This window comes from Nerophis lumbriciformis, linkage group LG02 (genome assembly GCF_033978685.3).
Source record: "Nerophis lumbriciformis linkage group LG02, RoL_Nlum_v2.1, whole genome shotgun sequence".
Lineage (NCBI taxonomy): Eukaryota > Metazoa > Chordata > Actinopteri > Syngnathiformes > Syngnathidae > Nerophis > Nerophis lumbriciformis.
In genome coordinates this window covers 18,715,219-18,735,734 of record NC_084549.2, presented here as the reverse complement: position 1 = coordinate 18,735,734, position 20,516 = coordinate 18,715,219, and the positions used below count along the sequence as shown (strand labels likewise).

General features: G+C 39.3%; 1 protein-coding gene across 1 annotated transcript in view; it reads left to right on the top strand.

Moving 5' to 3' along the window:
• Positions 1-645: 645 nt before the first annotated feature.
• The window catches only part of ercc6 (excision repair cross-complementation group 6), a 38,057-nt gene continuing 18,186 nt past the window's right edge, over positions 646-20,516 (top strand). Inside the window, exons 1-11 of the mRNA XM_061951672.1 lie at positions 646-706; positions 3,514-3,686; positions 5,338-5,566; positions 7,095-7,215; positions 7,290-7,404; positions 8,776-9,481; positions 12,162-12,290; positions 15,396-15,554; positions 16,327-16,462; positions 16,646-16,816; positions 16,898-17,074. Of these exons, the coding sequence (XP_061807656.1) occupies positions 3,524-3,686; positions 5,338-5,566; positions 7,095-7,215; positions 7,290-7,404; positions 8,776-9,481; positions 12,162-12,290; positions 15,396-15,554; positions 16,327-16,462; positions 16,646-16,816; positions 16,898-17,074 (2,106 nt within the window). The 5' untranslated portion in view covers positions 646-706; positions 3,514-3,523. The remainder of the gene's footprint in view (positions 707-3,513; positions 3,687-5,337; positions 5,567-7,094; positions 7,216-7,289; positions 7,405-8,775; positions 9,482-12,161; positions 12,291-15,395; positions 15,555-16,326; positions 16,463-16,645; positions 16,817-16,897; positions 17,075-20,516) is intronic.

Here is a 20,516-nt window from a genome sequence, read left to right as displayed (position 1 = left end):
CTTGATCACCCCCTGGGAGGTGAGGGGAGCAGTGAGCAGCAGCGGTGGCCGCGCCCAGGAATCATTTTTAGTTATTTAACCCCCAATTCCAACCCTTGATGCTGAGTGCCAAGCAGGGAGGTAATGGGTCCCATTTTATAGTCTTTGGTATGACTCGGCCGGGGTTCAAACACACAACCTACCGATCTCAGGACAGACACTCTAACCACAAGGCCACTGGGTAGGAGCATCGTGTGTAATATTTCGCAAAAACTGTGAAGCAGAGGATATGCCTAATATTAGGCAAATCTGCACAGTGGTTTTGCTTACTGTGTGTAGACTTTTGTTAACTGTGTGAACATTTAAAATTTAGTGTGTAAGCAATTGGAAAAAAAACTGTAAGTGTTGTACGTGCGTACAAATGTTTTAAATTACATTTGTACTGTGTGCCATACAGTATGGCATATTTTTTTCTTCAACCTGAAGAAAAAAGCTCGAACTTTTTTTATCTTTACTTTTGCTCAGGAACAACAAGGAAGTCCTGCTGTTTTGGCTGGAAACTAAAATAGGAAAACGTGGTTAAATGGCGTCATCTGCAGGCCAAAAAAGAGAACTGCAGCTATGAACTCGGCAGAGGGCGCTGTATCGCAAGTCAACCATTCACATTTTCCGGTACCGGTCGGAAGACGCTTGGACAAGCCAATAATGTTGTGTAACTGCACGTTTTGTAAGTATTAGGTCTCACTTTTCTTACGGACAGTCAGCATATTTCCCCGTACGTCGTAAATACGTTTTCGTTTCGTTGTCTGCTATGCGGAGTAATGTCGTTCATCGGTCGTTTTTATCCGAAGTGCTCGCCTGGACAGTGTGTTGTTAGCTTAGCAGCCTAGCATAATGTAAACAATGACCCGCTCATATAATGCTCTTATAATAGTGACATTAGCGTCTTAGCTTAGACTCTATTTGTTATGGAACCTCTCTGTTCTGTTTCGAGAAATGTACCTTTATTCGCACAATAAAGAACCCGTAGCCATTGCATTACGTGGGCATGTCAACGTCAGGTAGCTTGCTTATATGTTGCTTGCTAGTGTTTAACATGCTATTCAGTAGAACTAGGTATTACAGTCGAATTAATTAACGTGGACCCTGACTTAAACAAGTTGAAAAACGTATTCAGGTGTTACCATTTAGTGGTCAATTGTACGGAATATGTACTGTACTGTGCAATCTACTAATAAAAGTTTTAATCACTCAGAATAAGTCATTAGGATATACTGGTGATCACGTTGGTTGTTTTATCTTCTGTTACACCTCAAAATCTGCTGTTTATTGTACTATTTATTGTTTTAACTGCTTTAATTGTCTTATCTGTCCTATGCAGCACGTTGGTGACCCTTGGTTGTTTTGAAAAGTGCTATTACATATAACGTTTGACTTAGTTTAGTCTTTATTTGAAGGGACATTAAGCTCAAAGACAGATATGTTCTGAACCGGATTATAGCTAAATAGCTCATTTCCATCAGCAGTCCCTGGCTACCTAAATTAAAGAGATACAAAAATCATGCAATACAAATATAACATTTAAATTACCGTAATTTCCGGACTATAAGCCGCTACTTTTTCCCCTCGTTCTGGTCCCTGCGGCTTATACAACGGTGCGGCTTTTCTACGGCTTACGGTAACCAGGGGCGCGCACTACCGAGGATGCGCGAGACCGAGGCAGACATCTGGCGCCAGGTAACGAGAGCAAAACAAAGAGTAGGAGAGCGTCAGCGACAGTTTGCGCGAAGGAAGTGTTCATGCAAACACCCTCAATATGGAAAACAAACGGAGAAGTGCATATGATGCTGCTTTTAAGTTAAAGGCAATCGATCTGGCTGTCAAAGAAGGAAATAGAGCTGCTGCACGTACCCTTGACATCAATGAATCATGTTCGCCATGTCAAAGATGTGAAAGTTTGATTGAATGATTGAAAGATTTATTGTTAATAAATGGGACGCTTTGCGTTTCCCAAACAGTCATCTCTGTCCCGACAATCCCCTCCGTGGTAGCAGGAACCCCTATATACTACGGTAATTACACATCAAAACGCCTGCGGCTTATAGTCGGGTGCGACTTATATATGGAGCAATCTGTATTTTCCCCTAAATTTAGCTTGTGCGGCTTATAGTCCAGAAATTACGGTATACTATAGTATGTAATCCAGTGGTTCTTAACCTTGTTGTAGGTACCGAACCCCACCAGTTTCATATGCGCATTCACCGAACCCTTCTTTAGTGAAAAATTAAAAATATATATTTTTTTAAATTCAAGGCAACGTTATATGTTTTTTTACTGATGCACAAAATGAACCGTGCATGAACATCACCTTGTGCAAAGAACAAAACCAACACAATGCATGAACTCACAACAAATTACACACCTGCAAATCAGTGCGACTTCTGCTGTTGCCTTTGAGAGACCAGTTCAGATATTCGTGGCTTCACCTTGGCAAGTGCCACTCTCATGTCATTTTAAATGATAAATGATCAAATAAAATAATGTATTTATTTTCACAGCAAAGTCTGTTCCTTTTCTTCGTTTTCCACCCAGACATACAATACTAGTACACAGCTCATGAAAAATAATATTTTTTGTTATTGTCATTGTAAGTGGGCCAAAACACTTATATTAGAAAATAATCTCATGGAAATGACAGCTGTCATTTAAATATAATAATAAAACGTTTAATTTGTTATTTAGTCAGGTTTGGGACAGGTGTGCTCACATGTGCTCCACTGAATGCTCAAGGAGTTTTTGCGTTTGCTCACACATATGGAAAATTATAGGGAACAGTGTTTGAGGGTATCCATAATACGCCGACAGGGAGAAGTTTTTATTTACACAATCACTCGGGTGTGTCTTGACCTCCGTGGCGGAGGCTCCGCCGAACCCCTGAAGCCGACTCACCGAACCCCTAGGGTTCGATCGAACCCAGGTTAAGAACCACTGATGTAATCAAATCAAAAAAATTCATAAAATGCCCTTTCAATGACACATAATTATACAATACAACCACATCTCATTTACATCATCACACATAGACAATACATGCTCTTGTTCACATCTGTCATCATTTGTAAAAACAACCAGGATTTTAACACACACACCTCACAGTTTACAACAAAATGTGCTCATGCATGAATATAATACACATTAAGTTGAAATGTCAAACATAGAGCCCACCTCAGTGACTGCGTGAGCAGCTTTGATTGCTCCAAAGCCACTTTTTAACTTCAATTGTGAATGAAGAGTAATCTGTTAGATTTTTCAAGTTTGTTGTGAGGTTGTTCCATTCCTTTATCGCTTTATATGAAAAGGCTGATTGTGCAAAAGATGTTTTACATCTGGGTACGCTACACTGCTCCCTGGTGGAGGCTCGTGTGTTTCTAGTTGTCACAGTAGATGTAAACTGGAAAAAGTGCTTAAGTGGCGCCGGTGCAGTGTTATTTAGTGTTGTTACTTGACTTGATTGATGTCCCCGTCTGGTTGCAGCCACATCACCATGCCAGTAGATGGTTCAGAGGATCTGGCCCCGTTTTCCATCTCTGGGATCGCCAGTGTTGCTCTCACTCGGAGAGCTTCAGAGGAGAATGGAGGATCAGTGGTTTATTCTGAAGCTACTTCTGCCTGCCCAGCTGTTAACGATGCAGGGGACGACAACAGCGGTGAGAACTACACTCATAAATACTCTTTACCTTAAGTAAATCAGCTCTCCTGGCTTCGTCAGGTATCAGGCCATGTCCACACAAACACAGACAGTTTCAAAAACGCATATTTGGGGTTAAAACGATCTCCATCTACACAAGTGTAGTTTCAAAACTGTCTCTGTCTACACACAAACGCACACACCTGCTGTCATGCACATTTTGTCCAATCAGAAGCCTGAAAAAAGCAGCCCCATCTGACTTGTTGGTATTACACCTCCGTTATGTTTATTTTGATATACTAGACGTACACAATGACATGTACATTATCTTTAAAACCCACCTGCACGTGCACAGAGCCCTGGGAACATTATTACCTTTTTTTTCAGTGTTTAAAGCGCGCATGCACGCCTGTGCTGCTGAAACCCAACACTGATAGAATTATAACATGTTTAGCAACATGGTGATGTACTAAATGTGCAGTGAAGTGTACATTATTTCTAAAATCAGCACGCACTAACTAGCCAAGGAAATCATTTTGCATGTTTGACTGCCTATATAAAGCACACAGATTTGCGTGTACCGCTGCAAAACTCTCGTGGAATTATAGAGCATTTAATCATGGATATAGTGATATGTTACATGTGCAATGAAGTGTATATTGTCTTTAATATCAGTACACACTACAAGGAGGACACCACATTATGTTCTGTTTTTGTTGCTTGGTCGCTTTTTACGTGCGTGCACGGTCGCGCCCGGTTCCATCTGCAAGAATGGAAGCAACACACATAAGTTGACGTCATGATTTGTTGTTAAAGGACTAAAAACACAAGGATAGGATAGGATAGGTCTTTACTGTCATTGCACAAGTACAACAAAACTTTTGTTTTCAGCACAAACCCGTTCAAGGTTATACAAACAAACAGTGTACAGGCTTACAGAACAGGAACGCTGATGGGTCGCCACAAGGCGCCCCGTCAAAGATGGGGAAAAAGGTAAAACGCTGGGGAAGGATGAGTAAAAAAATACAATCTAGACTGGGCTCCTAAAGGGGCCCAGTCTGGAGTGGGAAAAAACCTCCATAGCAAAGCACATATACATATTACAACATACATCTCGAGATATCTAGCAACAGAGGGAAGGGAGTGCAGGGTCATGGTGGTAGGCCATAAGATAATGTTGCACCTTTCTTATAATGCAGAGCAAAAAGTATTGCCTGTCAAAGTTCTCCCATCAGGTGGAGGTTCGACAGTGATCATATCTAAAACAACTGACTGTCATTAGCGCCGGCGGGAGTGTCGCAAAGCCCATTTTGATGTGTCTTTTTAATCAATGTAAAGTGTGAAATAGCAGCATATTTACGTTCAAACATACAGTAATTCCTCTTATAATGTGTTTAAAGGCAGCAAGGCAGTGTTGATGAGCTTTGTAAATGACAGCACACAACCGTGACGTCATCACAAGTCTACGTTCGTGCAGTGTACACGCATACGCTAAGTGGCGAGTTTTGGAACTCTACACTTTAGCCAGCGTTTGTAAAAGTCTGTGTTTTTAAAGACAAAAGTATGCGTCTGCGTGTGGACAAAGGCCTAAACGCAGAGATAAGTATGCGTTTATTAAGTATCTGTGTTCATGTAGACATGGCCTCAATGTGTTCTCTTGTTTGATTCAGGCGGTAAAAGGTCCGGAGCCTTGCTGCAGATCGACCGCCAGCGAATCCAAGCAGCATCTGCCAGTTCTGGGGCTGATGAGCTGCTGGGTCTTGGTGTGGCTGTCTACGATCAGGAAGTCCTTGAGCAAGGTGTCCTGCAGCAGGTGGACGAGGCCATCAACGAGGCCAATCAGGCTGCGGTCAAAGCTGAGGCGGAGAAGGAATACGAGTCGGTGCTGGATGATGTCAGGTAACAAAAATCTTACTGAAGAAGTATTCCTTTAGCCCATTCATGTATAGACTCTCACACCTGCACATTCACTGAAATTGTAGTTGTGTGATTGGTGTTTATATTGCATTGCTCCTCATTTAGCTATATGAGCAGTCCCTCCAGAATGGCTTTTTCTTGTGATTGTTGCTGCTTAAAATGCCTGATTTCTGGCAGCATTTATAAAAGGTTGCGGCAAAAGTTACCATGTTTTAAGGCATACTTTTACATCCGCTTGTGAGTTAATTAATTTTGAATTCGTGTTTTAAGTGTTCTTTGTAACCCTAAGCCCAAAAACACAATATTACAACAAATCTACCAAAATATGCTTTATTTGCAAGTTAAATTAGACATTCATGAGCATTAACGACAATTTACCAGTCTCCTAAGGATCTCACAGGCTTTTCTTGAGATACCTGAATTTACAGAAGTTCCTCCCAAAAATTGCAAGTTTTTTTTAGGCGTTTGTTGCAAAAACATTGCGGTGGAAAGTGAAAGTTGCACTACATTGTTGGGATTTTCCTCTGTAAATATGATAGGAAAAAGAAAAAAAAAATGAGGAAAGTATGTGGCAAACAATAATGTGCTTTATTCATCACAACAAAGTGCTTGAGAAATACTGTATGGAAAAGACTAAAAATTATATTTCAGCCTTCACATGACAAAAAAACAACATAAAAAATAATTTTCACGAAAAATACATAAAATCTTAAAAGACATTACTATGCAATGACACTTTGTATACCAGCTGTACATTGACTACTCTTAGAGTATATACATGCTTCATGTTTAGTAATCTTAATTGAAAATATGCAATGTATTACAAATGGTTGAAGGGTGTACTCACTTTTGTGAGATGCTGTATATGTACATATGCTTATTACAGTTATTTCAATGTATTTTTATTCCTTATGTATACATTTAGGCTCAGTGTATCTTAATCAACAGTGTGCTTTATCTGCTGCCATGTTTTTTGTTTACAAATGTGAGCAATTTACAAACACCACCAAAAGCTGTCTTATTGTTGTTAATATTATTATGCCTTATTATCTGCGCTGTTGTCCACACGTTGCAGGCATTCTTGTGCCCATTTGTGCATGTTTTGAAGATTGAAAGTCGATCAAAAACCAACACATCAGACGTAGTTTACCTGCACTTTCGGAGAAAACTTGGGTAACAGTTGAGAGCGATTTATAGCAATGATTTTGTTGGTAAATGAATAGATGACGTGTAATAAAGTAGTAAATTAATTACTTGTCAATGTAAACAAGGAAGTGAAAAAGGGCAAAGCACGGAGATATTTAATTGGTTAGACTGTTGTGTTGTGTTTGAGTGCTTCTAGAACAGATTTGATTGGTAAAAATGTCGGATGATTGGCCAAAATTTGCAAGGAATGGTTGAATGTGCATAAATTGGAGCGATTGCGACATTGTGAAATCTTCCAGGGACTGTATAAGGTAACATTGGAAACACCTTTCAGTATGATACAGATACTTTTTCATACTTCCAGGTCCGTTACCACATCTCTCAAACATATTAATAAAGTCATTGAGCAGCTATCGCCGTACGCTTCGACAAGTAAAGACATCACTAGGAAGATTGAGTCTGTGAAAAGGCAGAGAGAAAATAAGGTACGCTGCTGTAAATATTATGTTATCATTAATTTGATACAACTGACTGATGAAAAAGTTTTTCTTTGGTTCAGGAGAAGCAGCTCAAAAAGGTCCGAGCTAAACAGAAGCGACTTCAGGCTATTTTAGGAGGGGGGGCCACCCAAAGGTTTGAAGATGAGCTTTTGGCAGAGGATGCAGAAGAGACAGGTGAGGAGACTTTGGGGACATTTGCGTTTTCTGATAGTTTGGTGTAACATAGTTTGGTGTAGACATATTGCCCTACTGTACAATATATGTGTGCTAGTTTCGAGACTGCTGGTAAGTGGCAAATATCCTACTTGGAGTTACAAGATCACAATAACAATAAACATGGATGATGACCTCAATGTGTTAGTATTTCTAATAAACTGTTGGACTGTAATCCATCCTGACAACAAAATTAAGATTTGTTGGGAGCCTTGATCAATTTCAGATTACAGTCATCCCTTGTTTATCGCGGTTAATTGGGTCGGGACCAGACAAGATTGCAATAAACGGATTTCCGTGAAGTAGATTTATTATTAATATAATATTTTAACAGAGTATAAAAAAGCTGTTTACAACCTTTTCAATACATGTTTTAACATTATTAGAGCCCCCTTAACATGAAATTGCACCCATATAACCACTGTTACACTCGTTTCACCCAATATAGTAGCTTTGAGTTTGTACTGTACAGCCCAGCGTCATTACTATGGCCGTCATCCGGCCACTACAACACGGCCTCAAAGTGCAAATACTTGGTCACATCCTGGGTAATTTCTCTAAACTGGGCTTTGAGTGCTAAAACCACAGGGCTACGTTGTCCTGCACAAGGTAGGTCAACTTGACAGTCTACAACCATTAGCTGTGATGTTAGCATTCCATGTTAGCTGTGCGTGTCTGCGTTGGCGTTTCACATCAATTGCGACAAAGCTGTGTTATTGACATTAAAGATGAAATGCATGAAAAAGGTTCATCTTCACTTAAGCCGGACAATTGCTGATAGTTTATAGCAGTCTGAGGTAGCTGAAGTTGCACCCACTCCAATTTTACTTACAGTTGTTGTCGTTGGACGTGGAGATGTGTTATTGATGAGGCAGAGGTTGAAGAGGAAGTCCATCAAAAAGTTATTCTGCCAAAAATTTACGCGAGATTGACGCGGTAAAGTTAGAGTAGCTACAAGATTAGCCGCTGTTTTGTTTATTTGTTTAAAATGGATCCCAAATAGTTGCTACACAGCAGCCACTAGTCTTCCTGAGTCCATCACACAAGACACTAACAAAATCTAAACAAAAACTCAACAATACATAAGAAAAGACACTCAAGAACAAAGGATATGCATTTAATACAATTTAAAAAAAACAGACTTTAGTGTAGTATCTCTTTCAGCTTGTTTGTAAAACCCTTACATTGTTGTTAGCAACCCCGAATCAAAACTTGGCTTGGTGAATATTTTCACAACATTTCTAATGTCCCAGTTACCTGGAATGAAACAATGTGAAAAAGACAAATTTGTCCAGTGCTAATAATTGCTAATACCTGTGTGCGTTCTATTAGAGCCTGGTCCCTCAACGCTGGGCAGCATGCTCATGCCAGCCCAGGAGACGGAGTGGGAGGAGCTAATAAGGACAGGTCACATGACCCCTTTTGGTACACGAATCCCACAAAAGGAAGAGGTCAAAAAGGAGCCCCGGAAATTGATGCTGGCTGAGAACTCAGCCTTCGATCAGTACTTGGCCGACCAGGCCAAGCTGGCGACTGAGAGGAAGAGAACCCCTCATGTGAAGAAAAAGAAGATCTCTGGTGCTAAAAGGGAAGGAACCAAAAGCATTGCTTCCTCTCCAAAGGATAAGAAAATGCGTAAGCGCATGCGAAAGCTCCAGATAACCGCTCTGAAAGCTCACCCTAAGGCGAGACCCAAGTCTGAGCCACAAGCACCCAAATGGAAGAGGAAACCTCAAATCGAAGGTGAGGAGGTCGACAGCGAGGGGTCAGAGTACCTGCCGAGTGACCAAGGATATGATCCTGACCAAGAGGAGAGAGATGCCATGGAGGAGGGCTACGGGGATGACGATGACAATGACGAGTATGACTTAAAACCGTACAAGAGGAAGAAAGAAGCAAAGGGCAGGAGGCTGATCAAGAAACAACATAGCGAGGAAGAATACTCCCCTGAAAGCTCAGAAGAAGAGGAGAACACCAGGAGGAAAGAGAAGAAATTCAAGGATGACGGAGATGTTGAATATTACAGACAGCGAATAAGGTACCCATACTGCCAAACACATGATTATACTTTACATTTGCCATCAATTCAAACCCAGTCCATGAGCAACATTGCAACAGTTTGTTGTACAGAAGTCCGAAAACCCTGAGTATGGTACCTACCTTAAAAGGCCGCCATCATGTGACCACCACAGCATAGCTAAGAGAGACTTTACCATAGTGAGCATTTCAAATATTACATCACATGTTAATTGTCAGGCTTTTGTAAGAGCACCAGGGAAGCAGTGATAAAATATGATGATGACCACACAACTGAAAATGGAATTTACGTCGTAGAAACACATCACACATGTACACACCAGTACAGTACAGTATGGCTAAAATGACATTAGAATAAAAGAAGGAACAAAATCAAATGTCAAGTCAGCTGTGGTTTGACTGTACGTGAAGAGACGCTTCCCTGGCACATTCTCTCTGCCCTTTTGATGTTGTGTCCATATCTTTCAACTATATTCAGAGTCAATGTACGAACTTAATTGGTTCTATGACGGAGCTCGTAACTCTAAATCTACGTCTTCCATTGAAATGAATTGAAATCAATTTAACCGGTGCTTCCCCCTAAAAAAAAAACACCATTTTAATTTGCCTTTTACAAAGAAAAAATAACTTTTTTAATAAGAAATATTATTGGGAAAACAATAAAATAGAATTTACAACTAACAAATACAGTAATTTTAGTATGTAATGTAATAATAATGTACTGCATTTACCCTGGAAAGCAGACTTCTACGTAATTTAGTTTGAGGTGCTTCTCCGTCAAACACACAATCGGCAGCTTCTCCATATTTAATGGATACATTAGTTATTATTTTAATGTCCTTGGCTGGTGTTTCGACTCATTCTGCTTGTGGTTCAGACGAGCAATGCTATGCTCCAACTGCCTTGCCAAGTCGGCTACAGGGTCATGTTTTTGATGATTTTATTCAGTGAATATAATCGACTTCCTCTTCCCTGTACTCTCCTTTGCACTCATTTGAAGAACAAAGTTGTGTCAATCGCTAGCTAAAAACCAATGCGAGCGAGTATGACCAAATGTTTTGGGTGTATATTAATGGCTTCACTGTGGCATTTTCTACGCCAACTAGCGGTGAGGCTCGTAACTTAGATTTTGCTCGCCTCGCACTTTAAAGCAGAACAAAATGCAGAGATACACCCCGTATCTCAAAATATTTGGAACGTTTGGGTACTTGTAAGTCAGTTTTAAGGTTTACTATTCAGTTTTCTTCTTGGTACACTGGTTAAGAGGTTAAGAAGGTTAAAAAGTGTTATGAAGCCGACTTGCCTTTAGCAGGCATCCATCTGTCTCCCTTTAAGCCTGTGGTCTTCAAAGTATGGCGTAGTGATCCTCCCTTCAGGGCACAAATGATGGTCTTTTATGCTCACCCCAATCTGTTTACACTCTCATTGTAGGATTAGTTTTACCTTTAAACATTACTTAGGCTAGCGTACTTTAAAAAATTAATCTTTCTCAAGCGGCTATACCTACCCTAAATCTTCTGGCTCGCCTCAAACTTTAAAGACTGCTTCTTTATGCTATAAATCACAGCTTGACCCTTGCATAGATTAATTACATTTCCTTCATTTACTATTGTAGTTTTAAGCAAGGTTCTAGATTTAGTTGTGGTAAATAGTCAGTAGTTCTGTACAACCAAGCTTTCAGCAGCCAGTCTTGCTTTTTAAGAAAGTGGTCACATGGTGATGAGATTGGGCCTTTTTTGGTTTTGGAATGGCACAGTGCAAACGTGCTATTGTTACTCCCATTAGTTAGTTGCTTTCTGCTGGCTACGTGGTGCCAGAGGACCGTTAATCCCAGATGAGATTGGCAGCTGCTTCTTGACTAAGCAAATTCACTCCCTGTTCTTTTCTTCCTCTTGCCTTCTCTCTGCGCCCTCACTCTGGCCTAATTATGCTGCTGCACATGGTTTTTATACGTGCGCTCGCTCACTCTCATGCTCAAATTAGGCGAAGAGCAGCCCTAATGAGATTTTATATTTATAGCTGCCAAATAAATTGTGTTGGCATGTGTCCTTTTTTACTGCACCACGATTGGATGTCAATTGAGCAGCGCAGATGCAGCATGGCTGCGTGAGGATGGCCTGTGCGAGGAATGATGTTATTACTGCAGTTTGTAGTCGGGGCGGAGGCAGGAAGGTGGTGCAGAGGGGGCAGAAAAGTGTAATTAACTGAACCGATGCTTAGTCTTGACTTAATTAGAGAACATAGTCTCGCAGGCCCAGCTAAAGGACCAGTTTTGTGGCAGGGTGACAGGACTAGGCTCAAATGAAGATGGATTCTTATCCTCTCCACCTCACACCTTTCTGGGGAACTCACACTACTAATTGTCTGTATCAATCTTCATTTGCTGCGTGACGACTCTGCCTCTAACTGCCTTTTGCTGCGGCACTATTACACCTTTTCTCCTTTACATTTACCTTTTTTGTTATGGAGCTCCCATATCTTAAGGGACCAGTTGCCTTTTCTCGGATGGTAAGCGTTTTAAACCAGCACACATCCATTTATTAGCTCTTAAAGGTATCATAAATCTGTCTCAGTATCTGTATGATATAATAACATATTTAAAACTTTCAGACAAGCTACTTACTCATTTAAGTACTGTTTTCATATCAGGTCTTCATTAGTTTGCACTTCTTCCCTACCAGGAGGTGGAAGCGACAACGCCTCAGAGAAAGGGAGGAGAGGAGGGAAAGCGGCGAGCTCACAGACGACAGCGATGCCGAATTTGATGAAGGCTTCAAAGTGCCTGGTTTCCTCTGGAAGAAACTTTTCAAGTAAGTTGTAATGTGAAATAATAACCCTGCAGGAAGAATTTTGTCCATATGGTTGGTCTTACTGCAGTGAGCTACTTCCTGTCGATCATGTTCGTCCAATGACAAACTTACAAGTATAATACAGGGTTTCTCCCAGATTGTCAATATACTTGTGGAGTTGGGAGCAGGGGCAATTAGACATCGTCATATAATTTGCATAATTGACGATGAGACATATATTTTTTTTTAAAGGCCAAAAAAATGTTATGCGTACATTTAAAAACAAATTGTGTATCGTATTTTTTGGAGTATAAGTCGCTCCGGAGTATAAGTCGCACCGACCGAAAATGCATAATAAAGAAGAAAAAAAACATATATAAGTCACACTGGAGTATAAGTCGCATTTTTTGGGGAAATTTATTTGATAAATCCCAACACCAAGAATAGACATTTGAAAGGTAATTTAAAATAAATAAAGAATAGTGAACAACAGGCTGAATAAGTGTACGTTATATGACGCATAAATAACCAACTGAGAACATGCCTGGTATGTTAACTTAACATATTATGGTAAGAGTCATTCAAATAACTATAACATATAGAACATGCTATACGTTTACCAAACAATCTGTCACTCCTAATCGCTAAATCCCATGAAATCTTATACGTCTAATCTCTTAAGTGAATGAGCTAAATAATAATATTTGATATTTTACGGTAATGTGTTAACAATATCACACATAATTCGCTCCTGAGTATAAGTCGCACCCCCGGACAAACTATGAAAAAAACTGACTTATAGTCCGAAAAATACGGTAATTAGTATTAACATATATTATTTCTTATATCTTTTGCTGTATTGCTTAAAAGTTGCTGCTTATTTTACAATGTAACACAGGCCACTTTGTTGAGAGTTTTTCTAGAGACTTGTCCAATTTTTTTTTTAAACTTTTTTCTGTATTAAAAACGAGTAACACATATAACATCTTATTCTGGTGTTATTGGAGGCTGTACTTGTGTGTTTCGAGACTATTTACTTCTGTTGCTCGATGTTTGCCACAAACAGTGAGAGCTGCAGCAAGCCTCTACTGTCCCAAAACACTCCATCCATCCATCCATTTTCTACCGCTTATTCCCTTTGGGGTCGCGGGGGGCGTTGGAGCCTATCTCAGCTACAATCGGGCGGAAGGCGGGGTACACCCCGGACAAGTCGCCACCTCATCGCAGGGCCAACACAGATAGACAGACAACATTCACACTCACATCCACACACTTGGGCCAATTTAGTGTTGCCAATCAACTTATCCCCAGACACTCATTGACGTTATATTTTCTTTGCGCTGCTGCACCAGCTGCACTTTATCTCCTTCAAAGAGCGCCACTGTCCTCTTCATATTTGCACATTGCACATCTTGTAGATGGCTGTCTCGCTGTCTGCGGGCATATCTCGGATATATTAAAGTACGTCCATTTTGCAGACATGCTTCACCTGCTCCAGACAATTGTGTGCTTCTTGCTTACGTCATCACAACATCCCGTTTCGACAGTGCTGTGTCAGTGATCAAAGTAGTACTTTTTTTTGGAGGCCAAATTTGTTTTTTTTGTGGCATTTACCATTTTTAGCCCCTCTTCCAATCCATCATCTCTCTGAGTGGTACGAGCCATTTACCACTGAGCATGAGTGCTGTTCAGTAACACGGGTATCCAAAACTGTAACGACATTTACAAGTCAGACAAGACAAAATCAGCTTTAGCCCCCCTTAATAAATACCATGTTGATGATAATAATGATAATAATGCATCAAAATTGTATTATTGACCTAGTCAAGGCTGTATTAACCACATTGTAAATATTACACTTTGGAATGTGCCTAATTGTGGAAAAATGTTAAAGTGCTTTTCTATAAATAAAAAAAATCTGGATGTGTCATCATATCAAAGGTGTATAACATATTTTAAAAGTGACCTATGATGATTTTAATCTACATTTAACACACTTATTTTGCTTTAGAGTATGTGTTGGGTATGGTTCGGTGTGCATTTTGCGTAAACCTTGCTCCCACAATAGGGCTGCAACAATTACAATGATTAGTCGACATAACTGAAAAAGTGGATTTTAAAAATTAATCGACAAAGATTTGCTATTGTTGTTGTCCACTAGTCACTTAATACATTTTTAATCAATAGACCGCCAGGAATGTTCATGTTTACACTTTTATTCCTTTAAGTAAATAATTGCAGCAGTACTGGATAAAAAATACATTTTGCACAGAATGTCATGTTCATAGACATCTTGCACTTAAAGTCTGTTGATTTATTTTTCACTGTGTTTTTATATACTTTGTGTAGTAAAGTAAAACCATTTGTTTCTCAGTAATTTATGTTAATTTTGTTACCATTACATTTACCATAATGAGTTTTAAAAATGAGACAAAATCAAGTAGTCCACTCAACGTCAAACATGTGCAGCAGATCATAAGCGATAATATTTTGACTAGTCGACTATGCTAAAAAATAATCACTGACTAGTCAACTATTAAAATAATAGTTATTTTCAGGCCTACTCCACAGTCACACGTATAACCCGTTTTTAGTAGCTAATCCAGTGCTTCTCAAATATTGTTATCACCCCTAACCCCCTGCACACCTACTCAACCCACCCGGCATCCCAACACACCGCTATTTGAGCCACTGAGTCAATCCAACTTGTACATACTAGCTCATTTTGACAAAACAGTCCTTTTTTAAGGGAGGGCATGAAACATAAAAGAATGAGACGGAAGTTCCAGCTGCAGTTGTCTCAGCTGTGTCGGCGCAGCAGAGGGGGAGAAGGCTTGCGGACACAGCCTGTCCAAGACTGATCACAAAAGTGCCTCCATCAATCTGTGACATCACAAATGGCCCACTGTTAAAAAATACCTCAAAACACAGCATGCAGAGGCATCCAAAACTGTAAATGCATGAACCTTATGATTTGATGCTTTGGCTTTGTTTAACACAAGTAACCAAGATTCTGATAACATTCATAAGTCAGAAAAGAGCAAAAATCATCATAGCTCTTGTTATACCTGCGAAGTGTCTAAAAAGATGTGGTGAGAGTTTCACTTGGCTATATTCTCTGGGCAGGTACCAGCAGACTGGCGTACGGTGGATGTGGGAGCTCCATTGTCAGCAGGCAGGTGGCATCCTGGGAGATGAGATGGGTTTGGGTAAAACCATCGAGGTCATCAGTTTCCTGGCTGGACTCAGCTACAGCAAACTGAGGACCCGAGGATCCAACTACAGGTGCGTGCACACAGACGCACACACAAAAAATGTATACAAAGCTTGGCTAGAGACTCAGTGTCTGTATGGTATGAATATTTGATTAGAAGGATTTCTGCTTGAGTGTGCTCGTCTGAATTATTTAACGTGTTTCAATTATCGGACTCTTGACTTTGGTCCTGCAGACATCAGAGAATACACTGACACCGTTTGAGTGTCTTTTCATGAACACTTAAGAGGAATCTTGGAGTCATGAAATGGCTACGCAGCAGGCACTGGGCTATAAATCAAATGTATACAACCTGGTGCAGGGGTGGTGATAATCCAGTTTTACTGCGCAAATAACAATTGTGCTTTTGGTAGGCGGAGCTTCCCTGATGGTCAATATTGTGTCCGTACAAGTCCACAAATTGATTGCTTGCAAACTCAATTATGGTCCAATATCAATAGCTTCCACTGAGCTGAGGTTCATACCAGGCCATTAGTGCGTATGTTTCTTGTGTGCGTGCGTGCGTGTGTGTGTGTGTGTTTTGTAGGTTTTCACTGAAGCAAACTTGTAAAGGGATCATTTCAGGAAGCATTCTTGGGCCCTGTTGCAATTGGTCACCCACCTTCACCCTATTTGCCTAACGCCAGCGCTTTTTTCTCGTCTCACTGGGAACTGCCTTTACTTTGTGTAATTTAGTTTAGGAATTATTACTTTAATTTGCCAATGAAATTTGCTGATATTTTCTATAGTAATAAAGCCCTTGTCTCCCTTGTTGACGCATCTCTTTACTATATTTGCTTGCAGGTATGTTGGTCTGGGTCCAACCGTCATCGTGTGTCCTGCTACAGTCATGCACCAGTGGGTGAAGGAATTTCACACGTGGTGGCCTCCTTTCAGAGTGGCTGTCCTTCATGAAAGTGGCTCTTTCACGAGCAACAAGGTGTTTTTCTTTCTTTTGGTTGTAGTTGTATGTAGGTTGAACCAAGAGCAAAATGAGCTATTACGTTTTCTATTGAGTCCTTTTCCTCTGGGGGGCACCAGAGGCCTATAAATGCACAATTAGAGGTCTTGCATCACATTGATGCTGTTTTAAAGACCTTTAATCACTTTATATCTGTTGCAGGAAAAGCTGATTCCTGAGATTGCATCTTGTCATGGGATCTTAATAACCTCATATTCAGCAGTGCGGACCTTGCAGGACACAATGCAACGCTACGATTGGCATTACATCATCCTTGATGAAGGCCACAAGATTAGAAATCCAAATGCTGGAGTCACCACAGCCTGCAAACAGGTGTTGTTTAAAACATGTAATATTTCGTGCTGTCAGAATGAAAGTGAGTGATTGAAATTCCTGTTTTTCTCCTGTCTCCAGTTCCGAACTCCCCACAGGTTCATCCTCTCTGGCTCTCCCATGCAGAACAATTTGAAGGAGCTATGGTCTCTGTTTGACTTTGTCTTTCCTGGAAAACTGGGAACCCTGCCCGTCTTCATGGAGCAGTTCTCTGTGCCCATCACTATGGGAGGATACAGCAATGCCTCACCTGTCCAGGTACTCGTTCACACACAGTTAGACTTACATTACAGTTTGTTCTTTTTAGCCTTACTTTATATAGCCAGCGTTTCATTTTCTAAAGCGTGTCATGCATCACTTGATACTAAGTGTCTCCTTTGTTGGGGACCTATTATGCAAAACCAGCTTTTCTTACCTGTTAATACCTGTTTTTGTGTATTGAGGATCCCCATTAGTCACGAAAATGGGAAATCAAACCATGGAGGCATAGTGGAGATATATATAAAACAATCTTACCTTCTTTCAAACTTGCTCCTAACGAGCCGTTTGGAATTTGAGACCAAAGTGAAGTATTTTGCCTTAGTTACGTCAGCAGATATCCTTACAGGTGAAACTCAATAGATGTGAAAAACATGCAAAAGTTCATTCATATCAGCAATTCAACTTCAAATGTGAAACGAATATGTGATATAAACTAATTACATGCAAAGTGAGATATGTAAAGCCTTTATTAGTGACCATGGCTTGCAGTTTTTGAAAACCCCAACATTTCTGAGATTTTCAATTCGAGGTTTTCATAAACTGAAAGACATAATCATCAAAATGATATCAAAAGAAGACATGAAATATTTTGAGTGGCATGTTATGAGCCTAGGTCATATATTAGTTTCACCTTGTAAATCTAATTGCTGGAATAATAAACTTTTGTATGATAATATACGTATGTTTTTGAGTTTCACCTGTATATGGTAGAGGTTTACCAAAAGAGCTTTGCGTGAGTCCACCATTTTTGTTTAGCTGTAATCCAAAGTTGTAGTCGACAAGTTATTCATTTTTCCTCTATACTCTTATTCTGCAGCAGACTGGCTGGTACATGCACATGAATGCTAAAATTCTCCGCTGTTGCCGTTTCTTATTAAAAGTAATGTATAGTTCTAATTATATCTGTCAGTAAACTTAATATGGAAGCCCTAATAACTACAACATGGCTGACGAGGTGGAGACGGAGTCGAAGGAGGCCTGGCCTGGAGGAGGGCTCTGGCATGTAAATACGACCACCCACAAAACAGCACATTCTGAGGAGACAGTCAGAAAGCAGCTTGAAGATTGTCTCTAAAACAAAATCTATGCAACATTTTTACCAAAGCACCAACATTACATGGGGCATCCTAAATAGCACCATTAAAAATGGTACTAAAAAGGATTACACTCAATACTTTTCAGATGGGAACATAAATATTGACAATGTGAATTAAGTTGTTTAAGACATCAATAACTGCTTTGTAAATATTGGACCAAATCTGGAGGAGAGGATTCTAGATCCAGTGTCAGTTAAGGACTTGAATGACACCATAGACAAAAAATCCAACTCCAAGCTCCTTTATGGATGTGACAGAAGAGGAAATAATCATAATTGTGAATACATGAAAAATCCAAAACCTAAACTGACTATAATAGAATCGATATGGAAACGATAAAAAGGGTTATTGAAGAGATTTTATAACCTTTGGTGTACATCAGCAATATATTGTTTATAAACAGGCAGATTCCCCCCCAAAAAAATTAAAATAGCTAAAGTTTTACCGATTTGTAAGAACGGAGACAAACACCAGTTCGCAAATTTCAGATATGTTTCCTTACTCCCACAATTTTCTAGAATGATTAAAAAACTGTTTATCAGATTGGACGGATTCACACAGAGCTAATATTTCAACATCGATGGCATTATTCGAAATAACAGAAGAGATTACTAATGTAATAGATTCTAAACAATGTGCAGGAGCCGTATTTATGGATCTAACAAAAGTATTTGAAACAATTAGTCATAATATATTAATCAACACATTTGAGGGATATGGCACCAAAGACCTGGCCTTACACTGGGTAAGAAGCTACTTAATCAGCAGGAACGCTAGATATATCCTGTGGCATACCTCAGGGATCAATACTGAGACCAAAATTGTTCAATCTTTGTATAAACGATATTTGTAAGGTGGCAAAGGATTTAAAGTTACTACTATTTGCAGATGACACCACTGTGTTTTGTTTAGGAGAGAACACACATACGCTTAGACAAACAAACACAAGAAATAAATACCGGTACATTTAAGTGTTGGTTTAACAAAAACAGACTATCTTTGAATCTCAGGAAAACTAAAACAATGCAATTTGGTCACAGTAGAAAAGAAAAACTAATACTAATAGACCGAGTAGATATTCACACAGTAAAAGAAACACATTTTGAGGTGTAATATGAAAATGATAAAATGAGCTACAAATCCCATATAAAAAATATACAACAAGGTAGCAAGAAGATCGTCAATAATAAATAAAGCAGTTGTAGTACCATATCTGAGTTATTGTGTAAAAATATAGGGAAATGACTACAAAAGTAAATTTCATTCACTAACCGTGTTACAAAAGATGTCAGTTACAAAAATACATAATGTTGGATATCAAGAACACTCAAACCCTTTATTTATAGAATAAAAAATACTTAAACTCAATAATTTGGTGAGTTTGCAAACAGCTAAAATTATGCATAAGACAAACTATAATCACCTAACCAAGAATGCACTGAATTGTAAAGTCAAGTGAATTATATTTATATAGCGCTTTTCTCTAGATACACAAAGCGCTTTACATAGTGAAACCCATTATCTACATCTTTAAGCTACATTTAAACCCTCAAGTTGCTGAAATGGCCGCCCCACAATAATTATTCCCAAAATTTTAATTTAAAACATTTGTATGCATGCACAACACCTAAAACTTTTAGTATATCAATATGTGGAATTAAATTATGGAATGGATTAAGCAAATTAGTCGAACAATGTACTAATATGATCCAGTTTAAGAAACTGTTCAAACTCGAAGTGTTTACATAGTACAAAGAAGAACAACTCTGATAAACATGTTGAACCTTATTGAAAATGAAATAATCTTACTAGATAGATAGATAGATAGATAGATAGATAGATAGATAGATAGATAGTACTTTATTGATTCCTTCAGGAGAGTTCCCTCAGGAAACTAATCTGACTATGTTAATTAAAAACATTTTTAACAATTTATTTTCTTGAGAACTTCATCATTTAAATTGTGCACAAATTGAGAACAGGAAGGGAACACATTTCTTAGTAATTGGTATGAAGTGGAAAAGAGGAAGGATTAAATAAGCTCAACTTTACCGACTCCTTTTCGGTCATGTTGTAAAGAGAAACTGGAAATTGTGATGTATAATGTTGCATGTTCAAAATAAACTTAAACCATAAAACCATAAACCATTACATGTTATGTAGACCACAAGGAAGTATCTCAATGTAGAAAATAATATGACCCCTTTAACAAAGAGGGGGCAGAAGTGCCATTAAGAGCCTAATATACTGTAGATCCATGCAAAGTAACGTTTGTCCTGTGTGTGTTTTGAATGTGTGTAAGTAAGAAAGTGTGTGTGCGTGTATGTGTACGCGTGCGTGTG